This window comes from Tiliqua scincoides, chromosome 7 (assembly GCF_035046505.1).
Source record: "Tiliqua scincoides isolate rTilSci1 chromosome 7, rTilSci1.hap2, whole genome shotgun sequence".
NCBI lineage: Eukaryota > Metazoa > Chordata > Lepidosauria > Squamata > Scincidae > Tiliqua > Tiliqua scincoides.
In genome coordinates this window covers 36,107,838-36,122,467 of record NC_089827.1, presented here as the reverse complement: position 1 = coordinate 36,122,467, position 14,630 = coordinate 36,107,838, and the positions used below count along the sequence as shown (strand labels likewise).

At 45.3% G+C, this 14,630-nt stretch overlaps 1 protein-coding gene across 1 annotated transcript in view; it reads left to right on the top strand.

Annotated features, from left to right (window-relative positions):
• SOX5 (SRY-box transcription factor 5) overlaps window positions 1-14,630 on the top strand; it is a 445,318-nt gene that overhangs the window by 73,361 nt on the left and 357,327 nt on the right. The window contains exon 2 of the mRNA XM_066633459.1: window positions 5,065-5,296. Within this exon, the coding sequence (XP_066489556.1) occupies window positions 5,065-5,296 (232 nt within the window). The remainder of the gene's footprint in view (window positions 1-5,064; window positions 5,297-14,630) is intronic.

Here is a 14,630-nt window from a genome sequence, read left to right as displayed (position 1 = left end):
TTTCCATCAAAATAAAAAAATAAATAAATTGCAGTGAACTTAGCTATTGATCTTCAGGCAATTTTCTCCCTGTAAAGTAGTAAAAGGCAGATGTGTGCCTGAGTGCGTGTGTTTCTCTACTTTCCTCATATAGAATAACTTAGGTAAGAGTTGCTTCAGATCAGATCATTAGGAATGAAATAAGCCTTTACAAAGGGCTGTTAAAAGGTGCTATTTGTTTCTGCACCCAGTCAGTTGCTATTTAATGCTCAATATGCAGAATGGTACAGATATGCTCCAGTCTCAGCATCTTCCTTTGTCCTCCCCACTCCATCCCCACGTTGCATGGTTTAAGAGGATGGTGGGTTCTTGAGCTTTTAAACTGCTTTGTGGAAAATCAAAGTTCTAGTAATTAGAGTTTTGCGCATGCTAGATTTTCTGTTCTTTTTCTTCTTTCCTTGTGAAGCTTTTCCCTTTCTGAGCTGCCTTATATCCAGTCTTTGTTTTCAGAAGTGGCTGTTTGGTGGCCGGCAAGTCATTTGCTCCAAACCTACGTCATGAAAACTAGTTAATTTAAGCAGTGTTGGTGATCAAGGCTTGTAGCTCAATATCTGCCAGTCTTCAAGGAGCATAGTGTGGCATTTAAACTGTTTGTTTTTACCAAAAAGCACCTGAAAGAAGAGCCAATGTAGTGAAGCTCTCAGTTGATGGGTAGGTTCATGTAAGAGAAGTCATCGTATTTGCTGGGCATCCTTATCCTTCAGATGCCTAACTTAGGGCACAATCCTATCTAATTTTCCAGAACTGATACAGCCACAATGCAGCCCAGAAATAAAGGAACTAATCCTTTACTTCCCTTATCTTGAAGAGGCCTCCATGACTGCCCCTTCCACTACACATGCCCCGTTGGCATGGCTGCATCAGCACTGGAAAGTTGGATAGGACTGGGCCCTAAGTTGATCCTGTTTGCACGAACGTCTTAATGACGATATTGATGTCCCTTGAGCCACTTTCTACCTATTTGTGTGGTTTTTGGTTGTGTTCTTTAGGCCCAAATCCTAACCAACTTTGCAGCCCCTGGCATAGTTGTGCCAGTGGGGCATGTGCTGTATCCTGCAGTTGGGTGGCACTCACAGAGGCCCCTCAAAGTAAGGGAATGTTTGTCCCCTTCCCCCGGAGCTGCATTGCCCTTATGTCAGTGCTGGAAAGTGGGTTAGGATTGCACCCTTAGTTTGCTAGGTTATTTCATTTGTTCTATTTACTGGTTGTGCTGCCCAGGATATTGGGGGGGGGGATACCTTTACAGTCAGTTGGTGTGGGCTCCTGAATATGTGTTTGGCCCCTGCTTTGCCCTAGCACAGGGGTGCCCAAACCCCGGCCCTGGGGCCACTTGTGGCCCTCGAGGCCTCTCAATGAGGCCCTCAGAGAGCCCCCAGTCTCCAATGAGCCTCTGGCCCTCCAGAGATTTGTTGGAGCCCACATCGGCCCGACGCAGCGTGAGGGCAACTGTTTGACCTCTCGCATGAGCTGTGGGATGAGGGCTCCCTCCACTGCTTGTTGTTTCACATCTGTGATGCAGTAGCAGCAGCAAAGGAAAGGCCAGCCTTGCTTTGTTCAAGGCCTTGTATAGGCCTTGAGCTATTGCAAGACCTTCATTCATTCATTCATATAAATTCATCTTGAATATATTCATTTATGTAAACCTATGTACATTTATTCAAATTTTAAATGTAAATTAATTCTTTTTTCCCCTGGCCCCCGGCACAGTGTCAGAGAGACAATGTGGCCCTCCTGCCAAAAACTTTGGACACGCCTGCCCTAGCACATCACTTCTTAATGGTCTCCCTTTCCTTAGAGTGGGTTTTTTCACCACACCATGTCCTGGCAGGAGAGAGTGTTATGTGGAAGCCCTCTGCCTGCAGTAGACTCTTGAATAGGGCTTTCAGGGGAATCTCAAATTCCAGGTGACTCGCTAGCTCACTCTAGTCCTTAGGTTCCACCCAGGGATAGGTGGTGGGTTGCTGAGGATTCTGCTCCTAGCAGGTCCTTGCGTCTTGGGCAGCTATGACTTTCCACTGCCCTGGCTATCTGCCAGGCTGCCACAGCAGGCTTCCTTTCCCCCACATCCTCTCCAAACTCTTCCCCATCTCACAGATCTGTGCTGGTCCTCCTTACCCATGTTCCTGCTTCTCCACTCCTCCTCCATGCCAGGGGTTTTCCTCTTTCTTCCTCTATCATCCTTTCTCATGCCATCCCAGTGGTGGACCTCCTCAGCCCTGCGGCAAAGGTCTGCGATGGTGCCCCCACTGGATGCCGCCATCCACCGTGTGCCAATCTGCCCTCCCCCCCACTCACCAAAACATTGCAGAGCCTCATGCGACTCCAGGACAGATCAGGGAAACCACCTGAGGCTTCCCCAGCATCTTAAACTGTGCTTCTGGCAAACTGGAAGCACAGTTTCTGACCACCTCGGGGAGCCTCAGTGAGGCTTCCAGACGGTTCTAGAGGCACACAAGGCTCTGCACCCAGGGCATTTGCCCCGTTCACTGACTGGCAGGTCTGCCACTGTACCATCCTCAGGCTTCCAGTTTCTGGCTGCAAGGATCCTCTACACCATCCCACCCACAGTGTGAAGCATCTCTTAGTCGTGTCCCAGGTCATGGTGTCCTGAAGGTGTGTGAGGAGGCACCTGGTTCATGGGTGTGCTATAATCTTATAGTGAGAGGTTTTTATTTCTGGAGAATAGAATAGGATTACAGCCTAAATCTTAGTAAACTAAATGGACTTACTTCTGAGTAAAATAAATACCGCAGACACCCGAATACAAGTCGATCTCACAGGTAAGTTAAGGGCAGGTGTTGAGCCCCAAACCATGGAATTTCCTTTGACCCCTGAATAAGTCAGGGGTTAAAGTTAGGGGGGTGTCTGACTGTAATATTGTCTGATTTTACCCGAGGCCAGATTCTGAAAAATAACCTAACAGTAATAGTTACCTAAGAACTGTAGAGCTTTGAATTTGTTAAAAATATAGTAAAAAATCACAAGATACGTTTTTATTCATTAACTTATTAAATTCTGGTCTTCCCAACCGTTCTGTAAACACTATCAGAGTAAGCGCACTGTAAACAACATATCAGTAGAACCATTAATCAAATCCTTCTTTAAGGTGCCTGATGTATTAAGCCAGAGGCTCTACATATACAACTTATAACACATAACTGGAAGTGTACAATTCAGTTCACAGCAGAGAGATCAGCAAAAAGGAATTAGTAAGTGCAGCTCCACACAGTTGCAACCCAGTATACTCAGAAGTAGACCCATTGCTTTCCATGGGTGTTATTCTTAAGTAATGGTGCACTGAATTGTAACCTAGGAGTTTGTTGCAGATGGAAATGAGAATTATATCGTGGTGTTTTAAAACCAGACCTCTGACAAACATTTACAGAATGGAAGGAGGGTGCAGACGGGTCTGTTGTGATCCTGCCAAAGAGAATGAGGTTTGCTTGATTTAAATCAGGGGTGCCCAAACCCCTGCCCCAGGGCCACTTGCGGCCCCCAATCTCCCAATCTGGCCCCCAGTCTCCAATGAGTCTCTGGCCCCCTGGAGACTTGCTAGAGCCCATGCTGGCCCAATGCAACTGCTCTAAGCGTGAGGGCGACTGTGTGCAGGGTGGAGGGCACAATGCTGACTGGGGCCTCCTGCCCTGGCCAAAAGTTTCTGACACTTGGCAATTATATCATAACCAAGCAGCTAAGGATGGGTTGGGATGCATACCACCTGCCAGCACTCCCTGCGGCAGAGGGGTGCTGTGGCCTGGCCAATCCTCTCATTGGTATGTTAAACTTCCAGTGGACTTTTGAAAAGCCACCTTGACAGGTTAAATAGAAGACATGCAGGACAGGGATACTTTCAATAAAGGAATCTAGGTGTCATGCCTACTCTGTTTAGCCACTTGCAGACAGGTCACAGAGTCCATACGGGCAACCACTGTATTGCACATTTTGCTGTGCCTCTGCACCCATGGTCTCTTTGGGCCTTGAGCTGTGGTACTGATATTAAAGTTGGCACTAGCATTTTGTGGTTGCGGTCTTGCATCAATACAAAGAGGATCTTTGGCCTTGTTGAACATCAGCGTGTTTGTGGCTGGATCATCACTTGCGTACTAAACTTCCTTATGGACTTTCAACTGAATGTACTAATTTATTCACTTGAAAATTATTGTCTTTAAGTTGACATTGGTTGCTATATAAGGTTTGTTTCCATTAGCTGATTAAGGGCCCAATCCTATCCAACTTTCCAGGACTGGGGCAGCCATGCCAATGGGGTGTGTGCCGCATCCTTTGGTGGGGAGGCAGTCACAGAGGCCTTCTCAGTGTTAGGGAAAATTTGTTCCCTTACCTCCAGGCTGCATTGCGGCTGCACTGGTGCTGGAAAGTTGGATAGGATTGGGCTCGCATGCAAGACATTGCTCAGTGCTGCAGTCAATGGACAACAAGCATTCATATGTGATGCGGCCGTATTGTTGTCTTTGAAATCTATGAGACTTCAATGACTTTATGATATGGGCATAGAAATGCAGCCAGTACTGCTACTAACTTTCACAAAGTTTTGAGGTTCACAGGTTTGTGTTTTTATCGCACATGAGCACTGAAAATGGACTATTTTCTCAAGGAAAAAAAAAAGGAGCCAACAATAGTGTTCATTGGATGGGGGTTCTGTCTTTTGCAAGCTCTTGCAAAGTGTTAAAAAAAATAACCCAGTATTTTTCCCCCTGGGAAAAAATGGAATTGCATTTCATTATGTCGTGCTCTTAGATTTTTTTTCCATGAATGTGTTTAAGAAGCCGGAATACAAGAGAGTGCTATATTAGCGTATTATTCTCACAACAAACAGGCACTGTTCTGTTGCTACCTGCTTGGCCATTGTTCCTGATTGTGTATGCTTTGCAGTGGTATTTGGATGGTTTCCTGCTCTCCGCCAGCACAAAAAAAGCATTTCTGTTACAATGGCCCCTAACCACACAATGACGGCATTAAGGATTTATGTGGAGGTTTCATTATTTTCTCCTCTTTTGTTCCTTCCAGGATGTCTTCCAAGCGACCAGCCTCTCCGTATGGGGAAGCAGATGGAGAGGTAGCCATGGTGACAGGCAGACAGAAAGTGGAAGAAGAGGAGAGTGACGGGCTCCAAGCCTTTCACCTTCCTTTGCATGTGAGTTTTCCCAACAAGCCTCATTCTGAGGAATTTCAGCCAGTTTCCCTGCTGACGCAAGAGTCTTGCGGCCATAGGACTCCCACCTCTCAGCAAAACACAATGGTAGGTCTCCTCCAGGCTCTATTGTGCTTTCTCTTTTGCCTCCACAATAGCTTGGCATCTAAAGACCTCTCCTTTGTACAGTGTGCCGTTTTGTCATCGCATGTACGGAACACATCACAATAATGGGAAAACTTTGACCTAACCGGACTGCTTTCCTTCTGGCTCCTCTTCCTCCAACAGCAAATCATTCCATCTAGAACCAAACGCACGCTTGTCAGGCCTCCAATTTTATCTTCCATTTTCAGAATCCTACTGAGTTGGAAAGCAGGTTATAAATAAATAAAAGAAAGAACAGCAACTTTTTTCTGGGTGACAAAATGACTCGCATCACTACGTACCTGCCAAAACACAAGTAATGGGTGAATCAAGAGCACATACATTTCAGCCACAGGCAGGTCCGAAAGAAGCCTGGTAGCACACATTTTTGATGTGATTTGTATGTTAGCATCTTGTATGTTAGATTTTTCTGCAGGTATGCAGAGATGCAACCAATGTTTGCATCCTCAAAAAAGCAGTATCCAAGTTGACTGCTTTGAAAAACTCTCCCCAGTCTCCCGTGTCTACTATGAATCTAGATCAGTTGACTAACAATTCAAGACACTAATAAATATCTGAGCCCGCCATACATTCTCCATGTCTAGCTATTCTAGGACATCCCAGGCATTGGGATAAATCACTGATGGTCCAATCATATCCTTGCAGTTTATGGAGCACTGCTGACTGTGCAAAGACCAGAAGGCATTAGGACACCAGCATGCCATGCAGACCAGCTGCTGACAGCATTCTGCTGGCGGAGGAGCTGGTATGGGGTGGGATCAGGAGAGGGATGGGGGCATATCATTGCAGCACCGTTGTCCGCCATATCTGAAATGCCCCCACAAGTTTTCTCAGATCAACTCCAGCAAAAGAGCTGGCATAGTTTTGAGGAATCCCATAAGAGACCAGGCAGCAGCTAAGGAGGTGAAATTTTTCTTTACTTACCCCTCCTGGCTAGCCTGGTGTCCTGCTAGCATGTGGGATGCAGCGAATGCACTGTGTGTGCCAGCCCTGGATAGGATTGGACTGTGATTCATCTTGCTATGCTTAGCCTAAGGTGCACCATGAGGCACATGATGTGCCAACCTTGCTGGAGCTAAGCAACACTAAGTCTGGGTGGAGCCTGGATGTGCAGCTGCCTGGGAACTCAGGTACACTGCCTTGAGTTCCATGGTTGAAGAAAGGTGGGTTATAATGCATCCTTCCAAGGTGATGTCTGCATTGATGATGATGTTCGTCCATCGTTTTTGAAGAAGACCTTGACATCTAAGGGGTTGTGGACTTCCACGGTGTGTCCGCAGGTGACTAATAAGGCCGATATGAGCATGGAATGTTCTGCCACATGTCAGGCAGACATGTGTAGGCACCACTGTTGCAGCATTTGCAGCTCTGGCTTTACGGAGTGCTCACTTCTTTTGTGCTATGGTTGTCCTTCTGGCTTCAGATGTCTGCCAGCTTTGGTGGATCAGCGTGCGCCATGTCGATTGGTCTTGTGCCAGGATTTCCCAGGAGGTGGTGTCAATATCCAGGGACTTGAGAGAGGCTTTCAGCATGTCTTTGTATCGCTTCTTTTGTCCCCCGTGCGATCGCTTTCCTTGAGACAGCTCACCATAGAAGAGCTTTTTAGGGATGTGGTGGTCTGGCATCCTTACAACATGACCTGCCCAGCGTGTCTGGGCTTTCATCAGCAGGGTGTGAACTGACAGCAGTCCTGCTCTGGAGAGGACTTCTGTATCTGGCACCCTGTCCTGCCGCCGGATCCTCAGAAGTCTGCGGAGGCATGTCGTGTGGAAGTGGTTCAGTTGCTTAGCATGCCTCCTGTATACAGTCCAAGTCTCACTGGCATACAGCAGAGCAGTTAGCACAACTGCTCGGTAGACTTTAAGCTTTGTAGCAAGGTTTATTTCATGGCGATTCCACACATTGGTCCTCACTCTGCCAAATGCAGAACTTGCCTTGACAATTCTGCAGTTGACCTCGATGTCAATTGTCACTGCGCGGGAGAGGGTGCTGCCAAGGTATGCAAATTGGTCCACTGCTTGCAGCTTTTGTCCCTTCACAGTGATGGTGGCTCTTGGTCTTGGGCCTTCGGAGCTGGCTGGTGCATCACTTCAGTTTTCTTTGTGTTGATGAGGAAACCGAAGTTGTCACATGCTGCTTCGAATTTGTCCATGCTGGCTTGCATTTCCTGTTCTGATCCAGCATTCAGGGCACAGTCGTCAGCAAAAAGGTCTTATAGCACAGTCTCCTTTATCTTGGTGACAGCCTGGAGTCTACGCAGGTTAATCAGTTTCCCATCGGTCCTGTATCTCAGGCTGACTCCCAAGTAACTCTTCTGAAAGGCGTCTGACAGCATGGCTGAAAACATTATACTGAACAGGGGCGGTGTCAGCACGCACCCTTGCTTGATGCCGGTTGTGACAGGAAAGGCCTCTGAAGCTTCTCCATCATCCAGAACACGAGCCATCATGCCGTCATGGAACTAACGCACCACATCAGGATGAATTCATCAGGGCACCCAAACGTCGACATGATGCGCCACAGACCTTCGTGACTGATAGTGTCAAAAGCCTTGGTGAGATCCGCGAAGGTGGTGTACAGTTCACGATTCTGCTCTTGACACTTCTCTTGGAGCTGTCAGGCTGCGGAGATCATGTCCACTGTGCCACGCCCTTTGCAGAAGCCGCACTGTGTCTCAGGTAGTAGACCCTGTTCCAGGTGGTCAGTTAGGTGATTCAGCAACACTGGTGCAAGGATCTTGCCTGCGATGGAGAGCAGTGATGTCTACATTATATATACTTTGACTGGTTGACTCCCCGGACTGCTGGAACTCCTAGTTCTGCAGTGGTGAGGATCTTGAGAAGAACATTTCCTGCATCTTGGCAAACTAAAATAATTAACTTTTTGGGGGGAAAACCATGTTTGTTAAAGTGCTATAAAATTTAGGCTACAATCCTGACCACACTTTCCTGGAAGTAAGTGCCATTGAACACAATGGGACTTCCTTCTGAGTAGACATGCAGAGGTTTGTGCTGTAAGATAGGTTTGTTGGATAGGCATGGCTTGATTGACCTGTTTTCTAGAAGTTTTCTAGTATCCCCCTTGCTGACGAGGTTCAGACATCTGTGTCCATCCTTGCCACTACTGTTGCTGCTATGCTTTAAAGCCATCCTTTGTGGAGGTGAGCCATATTCAGGGAGTAAGATTAAACCCTGCAGCACCACATGTCAAACAGGGTTGTGGGCAAAGCTTATGTTTTTGTATCCTGGGACTCGGGTGAGGACACCTAAATTCAGTCTCCCAGCCAGAACTTAAAGTACCTTTTGAAAATTAGTATAAGATAAGAGACTTTGTGCCATTAACAGATGCATAGTGGGCAGAAATTCAAAAGCTAGCACTTTTTCTGATGGTGGGAGCCAGACCTGATGGATTTCTGCCTTCTGGGTATCTGTCAGTGGTGCAGAATGTCCTGCCAGGATAAAAGGCAAGAACTTTGATTGAAAGGGAGGCAACAACTCATGATCGAAAGGGAGACTCCAAGCCCAGAAGTCCTTTTGTCTTTCTATAAGAACATTTCTGCACATACTAAAAGCACTTTTGAGGTGTCCCCTCACTGTTCAAATGCTTATGCAAATGTGCTAAATATGGAGGCAGAAAATGCAAGGTGGCCATTTTTAAAACTACATTTAAACTATATTTCCAGCTTATGTAAGTTTGACATTGTATTCCAGATGTGTGCCGGTTCAAACATCCATTGAAGGGCCAACACAGACATGGCGATCTGATCTCACTTTTTTTTTTAAACTCTAAAGCAGCCACTGCTGGAGGAGGAGAGGGGTATGATTTCAGTTGGGACTGTGGAGGTGGTGGCAAAGTTTATTTTTTCTCCCTTACTCCATTCTCTCACCTAAATTGCCTTCCTAAAGCTGCTTTTAGCCCCAGTGGGGAGAAAAGATACAGGTCGCTCTATCTTTTTCCCCAGCAGGGATGGGGGATAACATCTTTGGGGGTAGAGGGTTTGGGAAAATGGCATAAAGGAAAGAGTTAAACACCCTAACCTCAGCGTCACTGCTCTGCTTCAACAGAGACCCCTCCCCCCCGAAAAATACTTGAAAAATAATCACAAATGAAGAAGTTGGGAGATTCAGTCGCAGGATCTCCTTTGTCGATCTGTTTCAACCTCAACTTGATATGTAAGGATCCACATATATTACAAAAATGTGTATTAATCCATTTCAGGTCATGATTTTAAGTCACCTAAGCCATTTGTTGTGATAGAGATGTCACAGGAAAAAAAATATTAAATTGTTGCACAATATGGACCTCTCCCTCCCCATCATCTTCTGTGTACATAACAGAAAGTTAAATCATGTTGTTTGCCACTTCAGAGCAATATGTAGTGCCTATAATCTTCTTTCCTGAGTGAAGTACCTTTTGAGAAGAATAACCTGCCAGGTGGCTAAGGGTATGTGCAAGAGAGTACATGCGTGTTTTATCCTATAATGAAAAGAGGATAGGTGGAAGCAAAGAGAATGAAAGAGAATGCACAGGCGCACTAGCTCAGCATGTCCTTTCTAAGTAAATTCAGCAGATATTCTGTGAGTTTGTTTGATGCTGCTGGAAATGCACCCCCCCCGGCAGAGCATGATGTATTAACTCATAAACTACTGTTTCGACTGCCTAGCTAATGTGAAAATATCCTTTACCATTTAAGGGTAAACTAGGTATCCCGTTTGGAGGGAGAACTGCATCACTGTTTTGTGTTCAGACATTCATATTATACAAGGATGTAGGGGGGGAGGCGGTCTTGGTACAACAATTTGATAGGATCGTTTAGGGGGGAAAATAGCAGCTTCTGGAGCAAATTTTCTGCCCAAAAATAGCAGAGAAAAAAGTGTTAGTTCCCTGCACTGCAGGCCATACTCTTGCTCAGAATCAGCCCCAACTACTGTGGGGGAGGGAGTTGTAAAGCAACCACTTCCTGCTTTAAGCTTGTCTGTTAATCATGAGTTTGGGGTAACATGTAGTTTTGCCCATTATTTCCTTATGTTCAGGGACCTCTTCCCAGTCCTTGACTATCCTGTGTGAGGTTTCTAGGCACCCACCCCAGCACGGGCAATCAGTATCAGCAGTTTCACTGCCACAAGTGCAATGCAAGCAATACTTCAAATTTTTTAAGTAGAACAATATTGGAAACAGGTCGGACACACTCCCCAAATTGTGGCTTCCTCCACATAGTCATGTAGTAAACCTCCGTCCTCATTGTTCCCCCGCCGGTCTTTGGCTATGAGAGATCCACAAGTAGGTTTCATGTACATTCAGTGTTACTCAGACTGCACACAGAAGTCTGTCTTTGCTCATGGATCTCTTCCTTACTAAATAAATGTATTTGTCTTTAAAGGTTCATTTATTGAGAGGTGGGAGCAGAGCAGAATATCTGTAAATCTATTTTTGTGTGAGCATTTCTTAAATTCCACACACAGTTTTTTTTAGATTGCATAGTCAAAATTGCAGAACCTCTAGCTTTTGAGTATTCAAAGCACTTCACGTACATTCTCTTGGCGAAATCCTTACAACAACCTTATAAGGTAGGTCAGTATTATTATCCCCATATTGTAGATGTTAGGCTGGGGCTTGCATTAGCCCTACCTGCAAACATATGCTGGGGTGAGATTCGAACCTGGGGAGGGGAACTTCACAGTTCATACTTCATTATTTTAGCCACTCTGCTGCACCCGCTCTCTGCATGCATAATGGGACTTTTCAATAGAGAGCAGTTGTGGGGGAGGACTGTAGATTTCCAGCATACCTTTTGTGCATCTAGCTTAGGATAGGCCTTTTTTTAAATTGTGATGGGACAATGCAGGGTGTTGTGAACACCAGTGTAGTTATTGTGCCAGCTCTAATAATGAGAATTTTCATTGTGCACTCTAGACAAAAGTGTAATTACTTTTGAACGATGTGGAATGTGCTCTGCTTAAATAGCACGGCAAATAGATTTGCAAAGATTCAGATATAGCTTGCTTAGATGCCATATGTGCCGCACGGCAAAAAGCAATAGTTAGTACGCGGCATAATTATGCATTTCTGCGTACACACACGCACACACAATTTCACAGTTTAAGCTATAAGCTGTTGTTTCTGTAAGAGGCAGATGAGCTTTCCTGAGCAAGGCTAGTTCAGTTAAAATACGGGGGGAGGGGCAGAAATGGTGATAAAGTTTGCAATTGTCTTGTTTGAATGTCTTTTTTCCTGCTAAATTGATATTTATCTTATGATGGAATTGCGTTGTTGCAAACATTTGTGCACTAAATGCCATCACCAAAGCAGCACTTGAAAGCTGTTTCCATACATATAATTTCAGGCTTCAAAACGGGGGTTTGATATTTCTGTCTTTCTTTTCAGTCTGCACATTTGCTTTGTTTTACAAAATTACCCCCAAGACCTTCTGAACAAACAAGGCAGTCTGAGTATGTCAAGCATGCATGGAAATTATGTTGTACACCTTCACAATCTCTATTATGGAGATGATTGTATAGTGGAAGCTGTGTTATATTAGCCCAACCATTGGTCTGGGCAGCCCAGTATTATGGACCCCAAATGGCAGTGGTCTTCTCCTCAGGATCTGTGTGTGAGTAGAGGGTCTTTCCTAGCCCTCCCTCCTGAGTACCTTTTAACTTCAGATGCCAGAAACAGAATCTGAAGCCTTCCACATCCAGTGCAAACCAAAGCATGTGCTCTGTCACTGAGATATGGCCCTCCCCATAGCAGCATCCCCTTATTAAGCTGTCTTGTATGAATCCAGACAACCTATTAGCTCAGTGTCATCTCTTTAGACTGGCAACGGCTCTCCAAGGTTTCAGATGGGGCCTTCCTAGCCCTATCTGATGACTCGCAGTCTCTGTAGGCCGAACAGATGCCCTGCCACTGAGCAGTGGAGTCATCCTGTACTGTCGACTCTGATCCGCAGTGGTTCTCCAAGGTCTCAGGTACAGAAGATGGTACATCTTTAGAGGGGGCAATAGAAGCAAGTGCCCCAGAGCTGACACATAGGGGAAGCCACTTCAGCATTGACAAAAGGTGCACACCAATTCATAAAGAGGGAAGGGTGGGGCTGAAATGAGCATTTGGTCTGCAAACCACTTAGGGCCAAATCCTATTCAATTTTCCAGTGCCGGTGCAGCCATGCCAATGGGGCATGTGCTGCATCCTGTGGAGGGGGGAGCAATCAAGGGGGCCTCCTCCAGATAAGGGAACATTTGTTTCCTTTCCTCAAGGCTGCACCAGCACTGGAAAGTTGTAGAGGATTGGGCCCTCAGAAAGGCCCTGAAGAGAGGTGCAAGAACGTTTGCTGATGGTGGCTTTCCAGGAACTCAGGTAAGGTTTCTCTTATCTAGCCATGCTACCTGGTCCTTTTTTAATTGGAGATTCCAGGGACTGAAACTTGGTTCTTCTTCATATGGTAGAGCCTCCTGCCTCAAGTATGGGATCTTAAGGAATCTTCTGCCACTGTTATTAACGTTTACATTATTAGTATCTTAAGCATCGTTCTACGATCTACTTTCCCTTTTGTCTTGCTTTCTTTTCTCTCTCCTTCTCTGCAGCCTCAATAGTACTTTCCATGTGCAAAGTGCTTTTAGGTTATTCAAAGCGCTTCATAAAATTTTATCTTAGTAATCCTTACAAGGCGGATCAGCCATTATTAAAGAAAGCCATAAATTTGACAGGAGGAGAGCAATGTTCCCTATTCATCGCATCTGTTCCAGTGACTGTTGCTGGTATCTCCCTTGTACTTCTTTATTTTAAGATTGTGAGCCCCCTTGGGACTGGAGCCATCTTCTCATTCTTTTTGCTACACCAACCACTTTGAGACCTTTTCTGTTGAAAAATGATACATAAATATTCCAACTAGTAGTACTGTATCTCCCAATCACCTTCCCATTGTTACTTTGTCATAAAAAAAAAAAAAGCCAGGAGAGTATTGTGATGCAAGATATTTGACACAGGTTTGTGACAGCATCTGCATGCACAGGGACATCATGATCCACTTTAAACAATGCCATTCAGTGCCTTGGACTAGTCTTGACAAGCCCTTACAATGTCATGTTAAGGGAGTCATGTTAAGGGTGACTGAGAAGTCCAGAGTCCACAAGGCCAAATGCATTGGCCAAGAGGGTGGAGTTGGCTGGCTGGTAGCTAGTTGTTGAGGAGCAACTCTGTGTGAAGCCCTGGTTTCTTTTGAGAGTCTCATTTGAAATCAGCTAAGCAGAAAATAATCACCTGAAAAGCAAACACCTTGTTTTATAAATGTGCTGGGAACCATACGTTTTCCATTGTTTCCAGCCACACAGGCGCACACCTAGAGGGACAATCGAATGACTTCATACCAGAAAATATTTGTGTTGGAATCTCTTGTGTCAATACAAGACAAGCGCCTGGTTCGGTTGGGCAGCTGGAAAATTGTGTACAAACCAACAAGGTGGAAATGCGCACTTTGAAGTACATCAAGTCACTAAAATAATTGTATTTGGGGGTGCATCTTTATTTTGCTAACTGGTGAAAGATAACACAGAATATTTGGACATGAGCTACAGAGTGGAGATGGATTGTTCTGGCTTACTTTGTGGAAATGGCAATGTCCCTGTGTGACAATATGAGTCCGTGGGCAGATCTAGACATCATGTTCAGTGTGAGACTGCTGAAAATGGCAACCCTGTGTTTATCATCACATTGTGTGTTTCCTCATCCCTGCATCATGTCATTGGCTTCTGTAAGGAAGGAATCATTGGCATATTACTTAGGTTAATCTTACAGGGAAGTGGGTGGAACTTGACACATAAGAGTATTCTTCCTGGATCAGACCTAAGGTCCATCTAGTGCAGCTCCCTGCTTCCTATATTAGCTGACTGCATGCTTCTAGGAGCCCACAGGCAGAGCATAAAGGCAAACGGTCCTCCCCATTGCTGCTTCCCAACAACTAGTATTTAAAGATATATTGCCCTTAAATGTGGAGGTTTCATATAGCCACCATTAATATACTTGTCCTTCATAGCCACTGGGTACAATCCTAACTAGGTCTACTCAGAAGTAAATAGACCTTACTTCTGAATATTTTGCTCAATGGGGCTTAATCTCAGGAAAGTGTGGTTAGGATTGCAGAGTGATAGAGTTCTCCTACATGATATAGTTCTCTGAAATGAAGAATCCCCTTTCAAAGACCCCTAAGCTATTGACCATCTCACCATTTTCAACAGTGGCCTTGTGCCAAACATCACATCTAGTTTTGACTTGACATTGG